General features: G+C 51.1%; 3 protein-coding genes and 1 non-coding gene across 4 annotated transcripts; 3 read left to right on the top strand and 1 right to left on the bottom strand.

Moving 5' to 3' along the window:
* Positions 1-273: 273 nt before the first annotated feature.
* GGS23DRAFT_563742 (uncharacterized protein) lies at positions 274-1535 on the top strand. The gene has a single exon (XM_051516103.1). It carries the CDS (start codon positions 541-543, stop codon positions 820-822), a length of 282 nt encoding a protein of 93 aa, XP_051373006.1. The 5' UTR covers positions 274-540; the 3' UTR covers positions 823-1535.
* Positions 1536-3288, top strand: GGS23DRAFT_563741 (glycoside hydrolase family 5 protein). The gene is made up of 7 exons (XM_051516102.1): positions 1536-1776; positions 1827-1873; positions 1931-1997; positions 2055-2077; positions 2128-2404; positions 2461-2529; positions 2596-3288. Exons 1-7 carry the CDS (start codon positions 1585-1587, stop codon positions 2932-2934), a joined length of 1014 nt encoding a protein of 337 aa, XP_051373005.1. The 5' UTR covers positions 1536-1584; the 3' UTR covers positions 2935-3288.
* Positions 3289-3909: 621 nt separating this feature from the next.
* Positions 3910-16638, bottom strand: GGS23DRAFT_604548 (uncharacterized protein; the record flags this gene model as incomplete). The annotated part of the gene is made up of 36 exons (XM_051519613.1): positions 3910-4004; positions 4067-4411; positions 4464-6207; positions 6244-6255; positions 6295-8201; positions 8278-8451; positions 8514-8573; positions 8626-9186; positions 9236-10199; positions 10239-10265; positions 10302-10383; positions 10417-10465; positions 10502-10514; positions 10545-10937; positions 10971-11320; positions 11354-11485; positions 11522-11707; positions 11741-11798; positions 11829-12011; positions 12064-12533; positions 12593-12625; positions 12665-13155; positions 13189-13703; positions 13734-13795; positions 13832-13853; positions 13887-13970; positions 14004-14051; positions 14085-14307; positions 14341-14398; positions 14435-14627; positions 14658-14690; positions 14721-14773; positions 14807-15005; positions 15039-15230; positions 15270-16529; positions 16591-16638. 36 exons carry the CDS (start codon positions 16636-16638, stop codon positions 3910-3912), a joined length of 11319 nt encoding a protein of 3772 aa, XP_051373004.1.
* A 2794-nt stretch (positions 16639-19432) lies between these two features.
* Positions 19433-19512, top strand: GGS23DRAFT_t42. The gene has a single exon. It is a non-coding gene; the product is annotated as a tRNA-Ala (tRNA).
* The last annotated feature ends 393 nt before the right edge of the window (positions 19513-19905 follow it).

The following is a 19905-nucleotide window of genomic DNA, read 5'->3' as shown; positions in this document are numbered from 1 at the left end:
TGGATGTAGATGACGAGGGTGTGCCTATTCGACGCCCGAGACTGCTGGGAGCGCCTTGCTAAGAACCGACGGGCCTAGATTTTCAGCTTCGAAGGGAATCTGGACTGGAGGGGCAAGACGGGCACTTTGCCGACGCGCCGAGCGCGTAGGTACCCTTTTGAGGGGCGTCGTTCTACACTGGCTGAATGCGGGCTCATTTAACACTATAGAGGCTGTTACTTCTAGCATACGGGTTCTCATCACCTGTCATATTCCCTCTCAAATACTGTCTCTCTCTCTCTCTCTCTCTCTCTCTCTAGTAAGTATGGGTATATAGGAATGTGCCTATGCAGGAGCAACACCGGCACTTGTGAACGAAAGCGGTACTATCTTCCAACGAAGAATGCCTCCTAGTTGGGTACTGCATGTAAAAAAGCCTCAGATAAGTAGACATACTTACATAGGTAGGTAATACCTATGCATATACCCGCCTGAGTATCGCGACGCTTAGTTGGTTGGATGTGTAGATAAGATGACAGGGCAGGCACCTACCTACATATTATGCGCCTGAGCCCGGGTCTCATTCTCCTACTTTACGTAGGTAGTAATTTAATCCGTCCAGTCCGTCCCCAGCTCCAACCGACCAACCAACACCAAGTTTACCTACCTCTCTCTGTGTGTCTTTCTCCTCTCCGCTCCTCTTCTCGCCCCCCCAAGGTCCAACTGGTCGAGGACAACAGACGGGGAACGGAACCTCACCCGAAAATGCATCGTCAGAAATCAGACACGTTCTCAATCCGATCCGGGAGCTCGACCTGTCTTCCTTTTAACCCGGTGGCTTAACGCGTAACTGGTGGCTTCGATATCCCTGGTCCCACGTTGTCTGTCATGCACGAATGTGCGGGACGTCGCCTGCGCATGCCCGTCGCGCCGCCGATGCCGTGTCGAATGCCTGGCTTAGTGTGCGTGGCCTGATAATGTAGGTTGATATCCGGAGCGCTACGCCCCGCCCCCCTGGAAGCAGTAACCAGCTTCGCCAGAGTCTTCTCAACTCTTTTCGGCCCTACCTTGTTGCCCCTCCACTGTATGTCTCTGAGACCGGCATGGCTCGGACCAGATACCCTATTTACTCTAGAGGCCGAGCCACGGTGAAGTCTGCGAAAGAGACCCCCTTTACGTGGACTAGGTGCTCCCTGCGGCACCTGAGATCAGACCACGGTCTTGCTAGAGCTACTCGCGTGCTAAGCTAGACGACTCCGTCGAAAATAAGCATCCCCGCCAAGGATCGACTACCTCTTCGCCCGTTCGAAGGCGGCTCGCTCACCCAAGGCCCGGTTCTGGTCAGGTCTAGTTCACCACGTAGATCAACACATCGGCCGCCCATAAGCCTCAACGGCTGTCACATCCATCCACCTGCAGTCCCAGTGGCTTAATTTCCTTTGGCCATACGTGATCACACGGGGCGCGGAATGTCCACTTCCGCTCCGGGGAACGCACCTACCCCTCGAAAGGTATAAGTAAAGAGTAGTCCGGACCTTTAATCGTATGCCACGAGCCTAGTATCCTCTACCTTTTGTCGTAGCTCTTCGCGATAGTCTAGACATCATGAGGTTCACCGACCTACTCGTTATCACAGCTACCATCTCCGGTGCCGTCGCGGCGCCCACGGAGGCTAAGAAGCGCGCCAGCGCCTTTCAATTCACTGGCGTGAGCGAGTCGGGAGCCGAGTTTGGCAATACTGCCATCCCTGGGCAACTCGGTAAGGACTACATATGGCCCGATCATAATGCCATCAACGTAGGCAAGCCTCCTTCAGCTCGTCTGCTTCACTGCTAACTTCCTGCAAGACCTTGATTCAGAAAGGCTTCAACACTTTCCGGATCCCGTTTATGATGTTTGTCGCCGTGCCCCGGAAATTTTCACTATACCTACGATACTAAACAACAGTTAGGGAGCGCCTCATCCCAACTCGGCTGACCGGCTCCATCAACGAGACCTATGCTGCCGGCCTTGACGATGTGAGTGAGAAGCAAACCTCGGCGGGGAGACGGAAACTAATAATCCGGTAATCCCAGACCGTCAAGTACATCACCAGCCAGTTAGTTTGAGCCCGTCATGTCGATAATCTCCATTACTTACGCTGTATAGGGGCGCGTACGCTGTCATCGACCCTCACAACTTCGGCCGCTACTACGGCAACATCATTACTGATGTGGCAGGTTTTGGAGCGTGGTGGACTACGGTGGCGAAACGTTATGCCACCAACGAGAAAGTCATCTTCGACACGAACAACGAGTTCCATGACGAGGAGAACGATCTCGTAGCCAAACTGAACCAAGCCGCCATCGACGCCATCCGAGGTGTCGGTGCGACTTCCCAGTACATATTCGCTGAAGGAAATGCTTGGTCCGGTGCATGGCATTGGGTTAGTATAGGCACATTCCTCCCTCATGATGGGCCGCCGCTGACTAGAGGGAATAGGTATCTAGCGGAACTTCAGAAGGCATGGGCAAGTTAACGGATCCTCAGGACAAGATCATCTACGAAATGGTAAGCTATCGGGGGCAAGTACTCAAGTTTTTTTTTTTTTACACTGAAAGCTGACAGCGTGCAAAGCACCAGTATCTCGACTCCGATGGATCTGGTACCAGCACAGCCTGCGTGTCTACCACCGTTGGCAGGGAGCGCCTGGTCGAGGCTACCGCCTGGCTGAAGGCAAACAACAAGAAGGGCATCATCGGCGAGACCGCCGGCGGCTCTAACGCCCAGTGCATCCAGGCGCTCCAGGGCATGCTCTCATACATGAAAGAGAACTCGGACGTCTGGACCGGCTGGCTCTGGTGGGGTGCTGGCCCATGGTGGGGGAGTGGTGCGAGCGGATATATCTTCGGGATGGAGCCTCCTTCCGGAACCGCGTATACCGGTGTGCTACCGTCTCTCACCCAGTTCATCTGAGGAGCCGCGCTCTTGGCCAAGTGCGTCCATCACCTGGGAGCATTCCTGGTATGGGCAATTATAAGTAGCTACACAAGGCGAAGACCGACAATAAAGGGATGTAGAAATATCAACACCGCACTCTTCTCAAGAGGCCGGAGTACCAGTAGAAATGGACATCTTGACCGGCCCATCGTTTAAGTGTTGGTATTCTTTAACTATAGACTTTAAGCAGCTTCGGTTGGAGAAAGCAAGTGAACATTAATCTCCGGCCTAGCGTGCGGAAGAATGTTTTAGTTGGGACGGAGACGACGATATCGTAGACTCCTGAAACTAGTCTTAAAGCAGTACTCTGATCTGCTAGTTATCGGGTGATAGTTTTCAGAGAATTCTACGGGATGACCTCTATAGTATCATGTAAGTACACAACGCACGGGGGGTGCTGATCGCACGCCTCGAATCCCACGATTTCGATTCCTCTCCACACACGTACGTTTTTCGGGTATGCGGATTGCCTCTCGGAAAACACGGCGTGACGAAGCCTCTCGGAGTATATTGATTTAGCCTTCTAAGAATAGCAGGCTACCAACCAGTATTATCCCTGGCCAACCTAACCGGGGCCTGAACTAAAAGATGCGCGTAAAGGTTCGTTAAGATACCAGGGTAATCGAATCTACGTTTATGGCATATCAAGACAATTCTAGCTTTCGGGAAATAAGCTCTGTTAAGTAGCTATTACTCTTGCGTGGACCCTAACCTACATATGCCATGAAGAAAGGTGATGGCGGATTCCCCAGATCAGTCGACGCCAACGGCCTGCACTCCGTCGACGTGACCGTCCTGGTAGAGTACGTCTAATGCCAAACGGGAACGCAAACTCGCAAAACTTTCAGGAATAGAAAGCGAATGCCCACCTTTCCCTCTATGCTGTACAAAACGATATGATTATGGTGAGGCGATGCACGGTGACCTTGGCCCTCATATCCTGCCCATTACTCAGGCAAACCCGAAGTAGTCGCTGCCGGTTGTGATAGCCTTGATGAGTTGTCGGCGAAGAATATCGTAACTCTCGTACTCGGGAAGATCAAGTTCTACCTCAATGTTAGCAGGTACACCAGGATAGATGCTCTCGTATGGATGAATGAATACTCACGGTTGAAGCATGTATGGGAACTTGGAAGACGGTCTTTGTTACCGTAGTCGCGATGGATATTGAACCGATTAATTCCGTTCATGCCCTCCAGCTCTTTGAAGCCGTTGAGCGGAACTTTGCTGGTTCCGGTTACGAACTGAAGAAGTTTGGCGCGCTCCTCCTTGTCAAATGAACGCAGCGCTCTCCAGAACCACTGGATTTGAGGAGATGACGGTGTGTAGTTCGAGTATTCGGTATTGCTCTTCCAATCGTCAATGTCAACATCCGGCAGGCCAGAGATTAACAGCTCTAACTCTTGCTCGTTGAAGATGGAGATAAGCTCGGCGGGGATGATTTCGTGGAAGCCTGACACCAGATTAGTTTGGGTTCAAATATACGGCCTCCTTGCGTAGCTTACCTTTCAGGAAGTTCTCCATCTGGTCCTTGACTGAAGTGAGGAGCTTATGCTCCACCACTAGGCGCACGTAGTCGTGCTTGTTTTCCTCTGTGACTGGTACGTTACGCCCATTCTCGATGAGGTCGTGGATCTTAGTGACGCCAAACTCGTCGTCCTCAACCGAGAAAGTCTCCGTGATGATGTCTGTGATGTCGTTGCTTAGCATCCACGAGAGAGATTTATAGTAGTCAGGATCAAAGGATTCCATGTCCTTGACCGAAACAGGTTTTCCTAGGATTCGCTTGTAGACTGCGCGGCTGAAGTAGCAATCAAGCAGGCGACCTTCGTACAAAGCTTTGCCGATGATCCGCCCAATGAACTTGAAGAACATGAGATGCTCGTCGTTGATTCCACTGAGCTTGTTTGGGTGAAATGTTGTCCGGTCACTCGAGACTGGTACGAACAAAGCATAGTTGGCGTCAAACATCTGGCGTGCGAGAACTTGAAACCATTCTCTGGTAACGCCTCCGGCATCCACGCCTTCTTCACCGTGGAATCTAATGCTGAGCTTGCCGAACTTCATTTCGTCGCCTGTCTTGAAGTAGAGTGACCTGAAAGAATCGTGGAAAACAAGTTCTCGGCGAACCTGCAACTGCAATAAAGGATGGGGCCGCTGAGTGAGGTGCTGCTTGTTATGGACACTACGGTTGAACCAATTGCGTTTATTGTCGAACTCCAGGACCTTCGGGTTTTTGACGAGATGCGAAAAGGTGCCTTTCATGAGAGATGGATTGTTGCGAACAAGCTCATTGAGGATCCGACGATGTTCCTCCGTGAACGTGAAGAATAGAGTGGCCAACTGCGACTCTGGCTGGGGACTGGACAGCACTATGTCCTTGCTAATTTGGCCCTGAGACGTCTGGGCCTCATTTTGCGCGGTATCCTTGCAGACTACCATAAGGGCCTCGATCAGAGGGAGTAGAATAGTTGCCACGTTCAGTAGGCTCTCCCGTTGGCGAATTGCGCTTAGACAGGCGCTGAGTTTCTCCCACAGAGCGTTGAAGGTTGCATTGCGGTAGAGAGTGGCGAGCAAATCTTGCTTTCTGGCATCATCGGTCAATTCAACACCCTCCGTTGAATCCGCCTTCTTCTGGGCAAATAAATGATCGAGGGCTGTGAGAACTCGGAGAAGTTTGTTCTGGTCTGAAGCGCCTGGTGAGAATTTGGCCAAGGCAACCCCCTGAATCTCCGTGCCCGAAGCCGCGTTTTGAATATGTGGTAGCAAGTCATCTAGGTGAACGACGATCTTTTCGCTGAGTAGCTGGGCTTGGCGAGCGAGCTCCTCACCAAAGACCAACATTGCGCCAGGTATGACGGAAAGATTCTTGATGGTCGAAAGAGTCTCCTTGAAGGTCTTGGAGCTGCACTCCCGGGCTACAAATATGTTGATGATAAGGGTCAGATTGTGGTCCGGTATGATGGGTGGGTGGAGTTGCTTCATTCTCTTCATTCCTGATTGCTTCTCTGTCTTTGATGATTCTGCCTCGGTAACCGAAGCGATTGTGGGTGCGGATTCCGATGCTTCCACAGGTCCGCTCGGAGACCGGCCTTCCAATCGTTCTGACCCATCTGCATTTCCACTCTGCGTAGAATCTGGGATGTTAGCTGTTGTCGCACCGGAATCTGCAGGTACGACTGTGCCCGAAGACTCCGTTACATCTGCAGTCTGAGAATCTAGGTTCTTAATAGCTTCGGCGGCCTCTTTCTGTTTGCGATCCAGAGCCAGAAGGGGCGCCGTGACTCTGCTCAAGAGCTGAGAGAGACTGTCCATAATGGAGGAGCTTTCCATGACGAGCTCACGATCAAGGAGAGCGAGCAGTGAATTGATGGCGTATTTGTGGGCCTTCGTATCTTTAGCCTTGCCCTTACGACCGAGACTGCGCTTGACACTCGAGTTGACTGCCTCGTGTTCTGTAAGGAACAGTGACGGAACATGGACATTTTGATCCGCTAGGTAACAGAGCAGATCAAGACATTGTTGAACGATCAGTAGTGGAGACGTCTCCGAGCCTGCCTGGATTGGATTACCGCTGCTGATGTTCGTGGAGGTACGCTTCAGACCTTGAAGTGCCTGGATCTTCGCATCCTTCTCCTTAGGTTGCCTCGCCTTAATCGAGAGTTGAGCGAAGCTGCGCTCAACAGCGTCTACATCTGTTGAGCCATCTTGCAGAATCTGGAGTAGAGTGCTGACGACTTCAAATCGGGTCTGTCGATTTTCGCAGACGTCTTTGAATAAATACTTCAGAGAGGTCTCGATAGACCCACCCTTCATGTTGATAAACATTAAGCGAAGCAGGGTGGCAACACCGGGCTTGTCCAGCATTTGCACGACTGTCTTTCTGTGAGGCTTGTCTCTATCAGTGGTTGCCCCAATTTGCGCATTATCTCGCGGGCGGCTAGCACCGGAAGACGCTCTATCGTTGTGCACGACGGGGTTGGATGACCGCACAAGCCGTCGTGCTTGAGCTGCTAAATCAGGCGGCAAGGAATCGATAATATCGGCGCCTTGATCCATGAGGACTTGCTCACGGAGAGCAGGGGGGAAAGTCATCAATATACTCGCCGTATCCATATCTTGAGGTTCGGCTGTCTGTCGTCGTGTCTCCTCGCGCTCTCGTCGGCGCTGTTCCGCTAGCTCCTGTTGTACTATTTCCCGGCGGAGATCTTCGGGTAGGGCCTCCAAGAATTCCTGGAATACTTCTGTCTGCTCCCCCGAGGCCCCGGGCGCCTCCCGAGCTTGTGCTCTACGCGTGCTGACTGTCTGAGCAATGACTTCTTCCCTAAATTCTTCGGGGAGCGCCTCTAGGTAGTCAGGGTCGATACCCAGCTCTGTGATATCAACTTGTTCGCCTCTAATAGTAGTAAAAGCCCGTGTATGCGCGCCGACTGACTCGTTGTCTGTTGGAGCTGCGCCTTCATCAGACGTCTCTATGCCCTCCATGGCTTCCGGATCTCCACGGCCATTCTGTTCGACTTGGAGATGGGTAGGAATTTCAGTTTGGGTTTGTGCGGCCGATTCTGCAGCGGCTCGTTCCCGTTCTTCAGCTTCCTGCTTCTCTTGGGCGGCCTTTTCCTCAGCTTCTTTGGCCTCCCTCGCCTTCCGTTCTTCCTCCTCGCGTTTCTTCCGTTCCTCCTCCTGCTGCCTCTGACGTTCCGCTTCTTTAGCCTTGAGCTCCTTTTCGCGCTGGATAGCAGGTGGCACAAGGTATGAGAGAATCGCCGGGACAAGACGCTGAGATTTCTCTGAATGTTGTACGCCAAATATCATCTTGACTTCCTCCGTCCATCGAGTTACGGTGGACTCCGTTGAAAAAGAGGCTGCCTGTGTGGGCTCTTGGTACGCATCCCTGCGGCTGTCGGAACGAGATTCGCGCAAGTGTGGGCCGAATGGAAAGAGCATATCATGGCCACCTTCGCGTGGGCTATGCGTTATCTGAAAGTGTAAGGCATGCGCATTACGACTCAGTGAGGCCGGAAGCGATGCGACGAGGTCATTTATGAATGACATTGGACTATCGATATTAGCGCCACCAAATAGACCTCCAGGAAACCCCAGTCGAACTAGACCACCGAGGTGTGAAGGACGGGGAGACCCTTCTCTAGCGGCATCGTTGCCCCGTCGAAGCAAAGGATTTAGGCCATCTTCATTGACAACGGGCCGCTGGTCATGCCGACCACTGCGGGAAAATCCGCGTGGATCTATACGCCTGTTAGCCGTCATGTATTCTCGCCGACGGATTTATTCATGCAGCCTAATAGACTACAAGTCACGAACCGCCAAAATGATTCATAGAATCTCGTGTTCCCATCATGAATGGAATGGGTGGGAATGGACTGCGGGTACCGTGCCGATGCCGATGATGGTGGCCTAGTATGGTCCCATGAGGTTCAACAACAAGAGTATCCCAGCCGAGACTTGGTGCCCCAACATCCCGAGGCGGGGCATCATCTCCTCATCGTTAGCTTCTTATGGAGGCGCTTGCTTGGGGGGGAGGGGAGGGGGGGACTTACTAGGAAAGTCATCTTCGTATGCATATTCATCATCCATGTCGTCTTCTTCATCCTCATCTTCTACACGTTTGGTTAGCATGGCTAGAGTTGATACGCTATGAGTGATGCTTGCCTTCTTCTTCCTCATCTTCCATGTAGCGGTCGTTGAGAGCGTTCAGGTCTTCGGGGTGCTCAAAGTCCTCTTCCTCAATTGCCCGCATGATATTCCCAAACCGACCTAGTCCGTCAACATCATCTAGGTCACGCATGCCAGCAGCATCTTGAAGATCCTGAGCTTCTGCGTCATAATCTACCTCCTCTCCTTCTTCGTCTTCATCTTCCTCTGCCTCATCACCATCTGTCTCGCTTTCCCAGCCTGATACTCCGTCATCCTCAAGTGGGTTGCCTTCGTCGTCGACGATTTCGATTCGGTCCTCCACTTCGTCGATATCGTCGGAATCGATTTCATCTTCACTACCGTCATCTTCATCGTCTTCATCCATGTCGTCGTCATCTTCGTCCTCATCTCCCATTGTGACTTCGATGACGCCATGGTCTCCGGATAATCCTTCGATAGGGCCCATTCCCTGAAGTTCATCATCTTCGTCTCTTTCGCTGACATCTTCTTCGCGATCTTCAGACTCATATCCCATATCATCATCGTATTCGTCGTCATACATCTCTTCATCATCGTCTTTGCATGTTAGCATAGTTCAAAGCGAGGGGTAAGATCAGTTCCATACCATCCTCAGACTCTTCCGAATAGTCGCCTTCTCTGTCTCTGCCAGGTTCCAACATGCCTAGAGCCGAGTTGCGATAAAGATCTGGGGTCTCTTCTCGGTCATCATCGATGTCCGACAGGGAGCTTGCCGAAATGACCTCCTCATCAACACTACCCTGGGTTGGGATGGCGGGGATAATATTAGAATGGCTAAGGTAGATGGCGGTACTAGTTAAGATGCGGAGTACGCGAAGGATGTACTTAATAGTTCGTTTCACAGGCGGAAAGGCCAGGTCAATGTCGGCGATAGAGGAGGTGAGAGCGGCGAGATAACCCTTTTCGTACATAAGGCGTCGAATCTGAGCTTGCGATCGCTCGAGGGAATCATGGCCACCTCGGGCAGGCATGGGAGCATCCTTGTCTTTGTCACCCATCATGAGATGCATTATCTCCGACAGGGCAAGCATCCTCGAATATCTATTATCGAATGGCTCACTAGATGTTGCGGCATCTTTGTACGATCTTAAAATCGTATCCAGCACGAACTTTCGCACAAATAACAAATCCGGCTCGTCTTCGTAGTCGTACTTGTCTCGATTCCGTTCTATGGGCTTTTCTCCTGTCCTGCCCACAAGAGCCACCAGTAGGTTCTGCGCCTGGACAGATGTGGCATATCTCTTCTTGTGCGCAATCGTATCCGACGTACCGTCCATATGGCTTGGATATAGGAGATCGTTGAGAAGATAGTTGAGAACACTAGATCGGGGTTTCACCGGGGTGTTGGCGAAGAGTGGCGCGCCTCTCTTGAAGTTGATAAATTCAACTTTGGTGCGATTATAGCTTTGCAGGAGCTCCGTGAGACAGTGCAAGAGGAAGCAACGATAGATGAAGATTGGATGCTCTTCTGCCTTAAAAGACGGTTTGTTTTTCTTTTCTCTACCCTCTGCTGTGCGATTGTCGGCTTCAGATGCGCCAGTAGGAGTAGTCTGGCCTTGATCGTTTGGCTTCTTCCCATCTTTGGGAACTTGGGGTACCTCCTTATCGTCGACTTCCTTATAATTCAGGAGCTCGCAGAGCAAGAAATGGACGACACCATCCGGGTTCTCGAGCACGGGTCGCTTACTATCTTGAGACAAGGGCTTAGAAGTATCCGCCATCAGCTTATCCTCACTTTCGGTGGATGGCTTAACATCTTGTATGGACAAGTCCTCGGTGGCTCGAACGGCTGGTGCGACGTCGTCCTTTGGAGCATCTAGTTTTGGTTCTTTGAGGGTTATCATTTGCCCACGTCCAAGGTTGCTCTCGGTGGGCGTCCATCGGTTCAGTCTAACAGTCTCGTTGCAGACCTCAATAAACAAGGCCGGGTCTCGAAGAGCAATATGAGAGAAAGTCCTTGTGAAATTCGCCGGCTCGAGAGGACGTCCATTTCGACTACCATCAAAATACGTTTGGATCTCGCTTCTCATCATCTGCTTGATGACCTCTTCATCTTCGATGATGTGCCTGAGTATAGTGAGGATATGAGAAGCAATGCGAGTTTCGCTTAGTCGAGAGGACCCAGCGCCAGACAGCTGTTTGGCAGTGACAAACAGACCCTGAAGGTTCTTCTTGTCACCAACCTGTCGGGCAATAGAACGATCACGGGTAAGGATGACGAGGATTCGGAGAACGGATACCGCCAATGATTCTTCTTTACCGATTCGTGGTAAGATGTGTAATACCGCCTTTAAAAGCGTTTGGCGGTCATCATCTTTCACATTGAGATCTTTGGTAGACCATTGCAACGGTTCTATTGGATCGTTCTCGGATGCCGGGGATTTCCACCTGATCTCTCCTGGTTGTTCATCATCGCCCAAAAGGATCTCAAATATGAGTAGAATGTAAGGCGTCCAAGGGGTGTGTTCATCGGTCGATGCTGAAGTTGAGTTTTGGAGAAATTGCAGAAGCTCTTTAACGTTGTCCCTGAGGCTGTTGACGGTCGCTCGGAAAAAGCCTCTCTCCTGGAGAAGCAGAGACAATAGATGTGCATAAGCTGCAATGCTTCGTCCGTTGACTTCCAGTTCTTCGTTTTCTGCAAATGACATCAAAGCATTTGTTAAGGTATCGCCTATTTCTTGCCTTGAAGACAGATCATCGTGACTTGTTCGTAGAACGCCAGAGATCAACTCCGAAACCTCATGGGTAGAATCCGGATGTGCTCTTACAACGTCCAGGCATCTCTCGATAAGATTTGATCGCAAGCGATTGCGTTCTTCGTCCAGATCTTCTCTAGCTACCACCGTTCGTTTGGCAAGGTCTGTTTCGGCACTCGCTCCAGCCGAAGAGTCCTGGGCAGGGGTGGTTGATGAAGATGTCGCACCATTTTCATTCCGCGGGATCAGAGGAGGGATAGGCGTATCCCGATCGTTATCATTCGACAATGCTGCAGCTTCCCTTAATTCACCTAGGATATCTTCTTCAAGCAGCATGCCCGGAGCCAAGTCATGGCGCATGTCTAAAATCATCGGGTCGTCCTCGCTAGACGTACGCGTACTGTGCTCTGTCGGAGGGGCAGGTTCGTTCTCTGCATTATCTGGCAAATCAGGCTCAGGGATGGGATTTCGAGTGCCTGCAACGCTAGATTTATGCGCTTTGCAATACTCATAGGCCAGTGCTCGGTTGCCGTTGGCCCTGTAAATACCCTCTTGGGCAAGATCTTCCGAACAAGCACACTCATTCACAACCTCTCTTGTATCCTCCGATATATTCGACCAAGAGAAGCGGAGAGGCGTCGGTTGCAAATACGCAGGGGGCAGAGTCTAAAGAGATTAGCCTACGCAAAGGAGATGAAAAGGGGTGTGAAAGACAAACCTTGTCGGATCTCCGATAGCCAGTGGCTTCCAATTCAGTCTGGGATATGGACTTCAATATGCTAATAATCTTTGCAAGAATGTGAGCTGAGCCTTTCTCAACTAAGGGGGAATCCCAAAGTTCCCTCAGCACTGGCAGAACAGCCATTCGTAACTCAACAATCAAGTTCGGAGCAACCTGTCCATCGGCCCGTCGATCGCTGCTGCCCATATTTCGGGGGAGGATATTAATTTGGCCCACGGAGTCAGTGATTGTCTTGCCGTTAATTATCATCGAGTACAAATCCAAGATCTTCTTCATGCCGATGACCGCAAGACGTGACATAGACTCCTCCTCCCCATCTTTGTGCTCCTTGCAAATCTCATGCTTGAAGGTCCGCAACATAGCATTGAGCAATTCGAGGCCACCATACTTCTTGAAGGCGATCAAGACGGGTGCTATGATTTGGGATGGCGATTGTCGGTCACGAGCTTGTTAAATTAGTATAGCTGACGCAGATATGGATGGGGAGGCATAGAGGTACACTTACTTTCGATCGTACGATTCACCAGCATCTCGTGGACTGCATGCAACATAATGATCCAGTAGTGGAAATCCTTACTGGACTTCTCACGGTCAGGCAATTCGAATTGCTCCAGGATGGTCTGGGCTAGATCCTCGGCTAATTGCAGATGATGCACCCGTAAATACTGATCGCGTTCGCGCCGAGGCAACAGGGACTTCCCAAGGGTCTGGAAAAGCGGAAATGTAGCAGGCATCAACGAATGTAGAAGGAGTCGGAGAGTCCTGTAGTTTTGATACCGAGGACTTGATTGCTCGCTCTTCGAAGGGCCATCGTTGGCACCGCCATCTTTAGCCGTTGCGAGTTTCCATAATGTAGCAGATGATAGAACATCTGGCAAGCTCGAATCCTCGGTCTCGGAATGAGCAGGATTCCCATTACCAGACGTAGAAGGGTTGTTCGGCGGATTTTGCCAATCCAGAGACTGACCCGGCCTCCTCGCCGACCAATTCTCAGGAACACCATTAGAAATAGCTGCCTCTTCCAAGATCACAGCGCGCAGGAGCGGCCCCAAGGACTTGATCAGGTGACTGTAATAATCAAAAACAATGACGGGGTGTAACGTTACGGTCTGCGCCCGTGAGGAAAAGGGGAAACACTGGTAGAGAGTCTTGATGAGCGACTGCGTGTTTAGGAGAGCCTTTGCTAGGTCGGTCCCACGAGAAAGCCGCTCGGCAACATCTTCTTCTGCCCGGTCTGCCCGGTCTATATCGGGCCTGAGGAAGGGCAAGAAATAAGATCCAGTATCTTGAGCTTGCGTGACGGGATTAAGCACATCAATGGCAGCCTGCGTTCGTTTGAGTAGGGAGGGTAATCCGATTATCGGGGTAGTCTCGACAAGCTGCGAGACGACCGATTGCAAATTTCGAGATGCTACAGTATCTCCGAAGTCATGCGGCAAGCTGGGCGCCGTGCTGAGGTCCAGCAACAATTCTATACCGCCACTGTTGATCAAGTTGATTTTCAGGTTCGAATTTCCGACGTAATGGGCCAAGAAGTTGGAAACCGCAAAAATATAAGGGGTGATAGATGAAGTATCTGCCGTGGCAACGCGAAATGAGAGTTCGCCATCTTCTCCCTGCTGCAGGCTTGCATCTATCATCTCGACGTCAGTATCGTCAATAGTTGCGAGGGCCTTGCCCTTGCCCTTATCAGGAACTACTTGGGGTTCTTTTAGGAGCCTCTCATTTGCAATCACTTCCCGACCCTTTGAATCGTTGACGAGAAGCTTGGCTCCCCACTGAGCATCCCTAGCCTTTACGCGAGCCAGATGGGTGACTCGAGCAACCATGTCCAGCACGGCGTTGGCAATGGCCGGCCTCAAAGATGGGTGGTGGCGTGCAAGCTCATCGAAACTACCCCCGATACTCTGAGAAACGTTCTCGTCGGCGGCCATTACCCTGACGTGCTCAGGGCTCTCGAAAATCTCGAAATAGCTATCGAATGCACGAGAGGATACGACCATCTTCATACCTAGATTGTTTAAGCAGATGGCATTCAGAACAGTAGGTACTATTGTGATAGGGTCCGTCGATGGTAAAATGCCGCGAGCCAGCGGACCGTCACGTGGCGCCTCCAACATCTCCGGCGATGGAGGATGCGGGCGGTTGTCAGGCTCAAGAAGGTCCGGCGCAGAGTCATCGGTAGGCGACTCGGAGTTGTCATCCCGATTCTCGCCGCCGCTCGAATCCGCTCCACCGAGCTGCCCAATGGACACTGGACGGCCCGTCAGGGCCTCGAGGTAGCTTTGAATCAGCCCGGATTCCGATATTGCTGCGAAGCTAGTTGGGTCGTTATTGAGGAAATCACTCAGGATGGTGACGGCGTTAGTCCAGACTAAGGAGCCAAATTTAGCCATATTCTCAATGATCTCGCGTATGCTGCGGAGCAGTGCAGACTTGTCAACCAGGTTCCTCAGCAACCGATCAGTATTACCGCCGAAGGCGAACGCATTTGTCATGAGATGATGGATGAACTTCAAGAGGAACTTGAGGTTCTGCTGCTGGTAAAACGGAATCTCGTAGTCAACAACCTGAGAGCGGTGAGCTGCGAGCGTCCCTCTTCCCTTGGCGATAAGCTTCTCCGCAAGTTCGACCTCGTAGGTAACCAGGTTGGTGATAGCTTCTAGACCGTCCGCATTGACTAGTGCTTGAAAGGAGGGCTGCACGTTATAGACGAGACTATCTAGAAACCCCACCAAAGTACCATAAGTACGTTCAGCTATGTTAGACCTCAAGTTAAGGATCTCGACCATGATGTCCAGCAACCCGGCAGAAATGATTTCGGGCAGATTGCGTGACGTATTATTGGCCATGGCCATCGTAATATGAAGCGTCAGAGAAAAGAGGCTATCCCGCCATTCGTCTTCTTCGGTCCATTGCTCCCCGGAGTCATCGTTTTTCATTTCGGCGACCGCCTTCCTGATCACATAGAGCAGCACGCCGTGATTCACTGTCGCATTCAACGCCGAGAAAATGTCGGGCAGCTTGTGCTGGAAACTCGCGATAGCCTCAAGCAATGACGTGGCGATTGACTGTAAATCGATAGGCACTACCATAGCACCGTCGGCGGCAGGGTGGATCAGCTCCGCGAGCTGGTAAACAAGCTGGAAGCGCCGTGGCTCATCGTTATCCTGCCTAAGGACCTTTTCGATGAAAGTAGGCTCAATGTGGATGTACGCCAGGTTTTGTATAGCCAACAGGCGAGCCTTTAGTGCTTGTCGTCGGGATTCGATCGACCCCGTGAGGGCTTTCGCAACCCGAAGACGATTGAGCAATTCGTACTTGGATTCTTTCGCGAGATCCACTGGCATTCTGGCAAGAAGTTCGTAGATCGATGTTGAGCCGACCGCAACATGTGATATTTCCAGAGTCTTCTGGCCAGGGAGGCTTCCTTCATCCCTGCCCGCAACCGAAAATCGGGAGGTCGAGACGGGACTATCTTCCGATACACCCTGACGACTCGCACGCGGTGTGGATTGTGTCGCAGTAGAGGTGCTACTTCGCCGCAAAGGAGTCGGTGTTGCAGGTACATTCGAAGCACCCCGATCATGTAGAAACGGCTGCTGCGTTGACCCTTGTGTGTCGTCTGGCGTTGGGTAATATGTAAGCTTCACATCGCCCCAGCCGTTCCAGCGCGTCTGGGAGCCCGAGTTCTCGGCAGTATCCGCCTTAGCGAGCGCACATAGATCATTTGCGTACATAGTCGCTACGTTCTTCGGGCTTCCACTATGGCTTTTTTCTTTGCCCTTGTTGGCGGAACCCGGAGTGGTGAGAGGCGTATGTTCCGAGGGTTTCAGAATAGGTGTCTTAACGAAGGGCTGAGCGAGCTGCTGCACGCGATCGAGATCAATGTTATAGTGGTTTGATAGCAGAGTTGTGTGCACCTGTCTCGTTGCCATGCCGTGAATGCGCTTAACGGAGGCCTGATAACGCTGAGCCAGCTCCACCCCAACACGTAAAGTCGCACAGATTATGGTGAAGTCGGTGCTGTTCAGAAGATCATTCAAATGAGAGCTGCTGGCGTATATACTACGATTTCCACAGTGGTCCAGCAGCATCTGAGTGAATTTCAGAATGGCCACGATGAGGTAGACATCACCATCATTGCTGTAGCCCGTCTCCGAAAGGTTTTCCGGCTCGCTTGGCTGTCCCCCGCCATCGCTGGCGGAGTTTGATCCGCGAAGAACTTCGCAGCCGAAATCTCTAGTTTGGGGGCCTTCATTCAGCTTGTATGTAGAGCAAAACGACTCCAGAAGCGCGTCGAATCGGTTCAACAAGGGTATCCAATGATACAGGTCACCCCTCGGGAACGGCCATCGTGAGGGGAATGTGGCGAGGACTTTGGGTAAGAGGGGTGCGGGCGCTGAAGTCGCAGCATCGACGAACTCCTGCAGCCACGGAGACTACGGGGAAGCGGATTAGCAGGCAGCAAAAACAACATGATACCAGGGCCACGAAACTCACCAGAGTCTCCTTGTGCTTAGCTTGTATGGTCTTCGTTATCTTTCCCATGGTGAAGGCCGGGGCGGCCGAGCCGCAAAGAATGTATCTACTCCCCCTCCACTACCAAGGCTCAAATGATCGGTGACGACAACTTGGATTGCCGCGTGGGAGCGTCCAAAATAGCATGGACGGCTCCTCCCATAAGCTGTCTCGAGTTGCTCCTAGGTACAGAAGGCGAGGTGGCGGATGCTACTGAAATCGGTGACTTAGTAAACCTGGGATGCCTCGTGTCTAGATGTCAGCCTTGCGTGAGTCGAGGCAAGTTCGTTTGCGGAAAGGTTCCGAGGTTTCACGACGATTTCGAGTGGTGGTGAGTAAAAAAGGAGGGTGTTTCTCCACCCTGAGGGTCGCGAGGTGCGAGAGGAGTAATGCGGGTAAAGGTAAGGCGGACGATGCACCGGTGAGGGGCAGTGATGATGATGTGAGGCGTAGACGAGAAACTTCGCACGGTTGTCGAGAAGCTGGAATAACTTCGATACAGACGGGTGCAGGCCGCTGATACCGTCAGTTCCAGGTTCAGAAGATTCACCGTGATAGGCAGCGATGTTTGGCGGAAAGGCCTCGAACCACCTGCTCTATATGCTCGCAGGTGTTGGCCAGGTCGTCAACGAGATGCAGATTGGCGGAGTCGAGAATTGTCGAGGAGGGAGAAAAATTAATTAGGTGAGAGAAAGGTGGAAGAAGTTCGCGGCTGATGATCAGTCACGGCCTTCTGCGTAATGATTGCGCCTGTGGAGAATCGGCTGCTTGCCCGCACTTAAAAATACAAGTGGATTTGCCTCACAATCTCTCAAAGGGTTAGGTACATACTACCTAACGCAGTAAGTAGCTTGGCAGGTGGAAGCTGCCGGGTACACACAAAAGTCACCTAGGTAAGTACACCCTACCGTATGTAAAGGTTCCACTGTTGAACGTGGGTATCGGAATCGTGTCAGATACATGCCCGCCCAGTCTAGCGGATGTACGATACAACATGCTCTGTAGACGAAATTTATAAGCAGATCTGCCCAGAGGCAAGTTAGGTACCTTGGGGTGCCTGACCCGAGATTAGGATATACCTGCCTGCCTAGATGGGTACCTAAGGTAACTACCTAACTTACCCACCTACCTCCCGTCTTCCAACCTGCATAAGAAAATATACCTTCCCTTACTGAGACAAGTCATCGCCTGGGGCAGGTACAATAAGGACGAGTCGTGAGGGCATTATCTACCCACTTATCTAATCTTAGGTACATGGGTACCTGATGTACTTGAATGGATCCCCGCAACCCAACCAACCTCAACTTTCCACCTTAGGTACCTAACCTACCTACCCCCTACAGGTACATACCTAGGTACCTCTACACACATGTAATGTTGCTCAAGATGCCGCGTCAAACTGGAAAAGATTCCGGGTATGCTTCCACCTTCTAAAGCAATGTGGACGGCGGGCAGCTGTTACCACTCAAGGTATATGTATAGGAGGTATATAGGTACCTACCTAGAGGTAGGTATGAAGCACTTAATTTAGTCGGATGTTAGGCCTATATGCGGGTTCCTATATCACACCTACGAACTTTCGACATGCACGGAAGAAACCAGAGGTAAACGCGTCTTCGCGAATAATTCCCACCACTCAGCCAGGTAGAATGTCCATATTAGACCCGAGCAATGTACGGTTTCCATGCCGAAACCTCGCTAGGACCTTATCTATAGGAGTTTGTGAATCTCGCCCTTTTATTCCGCGGTATCCAGCGTCTAAAACAAAATCATTGATTCACTGGGGAAAATTTTCGCGTCCAGACTGCAGCCCAATGTCTCAACCAAGTCGCTATCACCTGCACCTACAGTGCTTCTTTCACATCTACCTATGTATAGATAGAAGCCGTTGATGCCCAGGGCGGCCTTCAGGCGCGCATCAAATCTATATCAAATCACAGGGGGTCATTCCGAATGGGCTAGGTACCTACTCATAACCCTCTTGCGTGCAGCTTTTCTGCGGATCGTAGAGTATGGCGGCCAACAAATCAACCCATCTACACAATTTCCATTGAAGGTCAAAGATATCTTCCCTACGGAGGTTGGGGATCCCTGGCCCATATATGCAGAATGAGTACAGGATAAACATATTGCATATGTATATAGATCAGTGTGCCCCTACGTACATAACGAGTAGTTAGGTGTAGTGACCGGGCACATTTGTATTTGTATATACCTACGAGACAGGAGTCAGCGATCGGCAACAAAAGACGGCCACTGACCTTCGGACTTAGCTCTGCTCAATACTACATTAGGTAGGTATAGAAATGTATATACGTGCTCTTGAAAGAGAAGTAGATCACATTGAAGTAGCCAGGTAGATTGTAGGGGAGGTCTCTCCTACGGGAAATCAAACCCACACCTATTATCTGCCTACACTTGGAGGCTATGCAAGAGTCCTAGATGCCACCTAGAGATTCAACCTAGGGCCGCCGGATTTCAATCAAAAGGCACACAGGGTTGAAAGTTAGGTACCTAATCCCGTCAGCGTCTACAGTGTCAATAAATATATCCAGTTATTTATTGAAGAGGTAACGCCTCTTGAATTACGAGCTAAGAGGTTGTTAAAGAGTTACTTCTGTTCGCTACGAATTGAAAGGTCGTTGAGGAATTATCACGTGTCGCATATTACCTAACTACCTCCTAAGGTACCTAATGCTGCAGGCCCCTCAAGCACGTAATACGAAGAGGTTACGTCTACGTGGGTACCTACCTCTATGTACCTACCTAATGTTCAAAACTAGACGTATATATCAACACTGGGTAAGGGTAGCAAATTAAATCAGGGCTCGTGGTTTAGTGGTATAATACTCCCTTAGCATCTTTATCTGGGAGTGGTCCGGGGTTCGATTCCCCGCGAGTCCAGCAACTTTTTTTTCTACAGGAGATCTAGTAGCATTCGTAAACCATCATCGTTCAAGTCCCGTGGCCTTATCTACTTTTTCGCCCGGTCTACAACGCATATCAGCATCTGTGTACGGGTTATCGCATCGGTTTGAACAGCCTTCTAGAACACCCGCATTCGTCAGCATTACTAGGCAGCTCTTCAACGAAGAGGCAATAGTTCCTCATGTGAGACTTACCCGTATGCGATTAAATCTTCCTAACCCGACTTATTCCCTGATTCTGTGGAACTAGGTCGCGCAAGCCATGCCAGGACGCAACTCCGCCATGTGGTGTTTCACGCCAAGCGGATTGCCAAATGCTCACGAGTACTCTTCTTAGACTCTGGAGAGGGCGGCGCCCTACCGTCGGCCC

This window comes from Durotheca rogersii (assembly GCF_024521655.1).
Source record: "Durotheca rogersii strain YMJ 92031201 chromosome Unknown GGS23scaffold_7, whole genome shotgun sequence".
Lineage (NCBI taxonomy): Eukaryota > Fungi > Ascomycota > Sordariomycetes > Xylariales > Xylariaceae > Durotheca > Durotheca rogersii.
Note: the sequence above shows the minus strand (reverse complement) of the source record. Positions and strands in the feature narration are given on the sequence as shown.

Coding starts and splice junctions, on each gene's coding strand:
- GGS23DRAFT_563742 (XM_051516103.1), top strand. CDS start 541: ATGCGCCTGAGCCCGGGTCTCATTCTCCTACTTTACGTAGGTAGTAAT.
- GGS23DRAFT_563741 (XM_051516102.1), top strand. CDS start 1,585: ATGAGGTTCACCGACCTACTCGTTATCACAGCTACCATCTCCGGTGCC. Junction 1,998..2,054: donor ATGCTGCCGGCCTTGACGAT/GTGAGTGAGAAG, acceptor CGGTAATCCCAG/ACCGTCAAGTACATCACCAG. Junction 2,078..2,127: donor GTCAAGTACATCACCAGCCA/GTTAGTTTGAGC, acceptor TACGCTGTATAG/GGGCGCGTACGCTGTCATCG.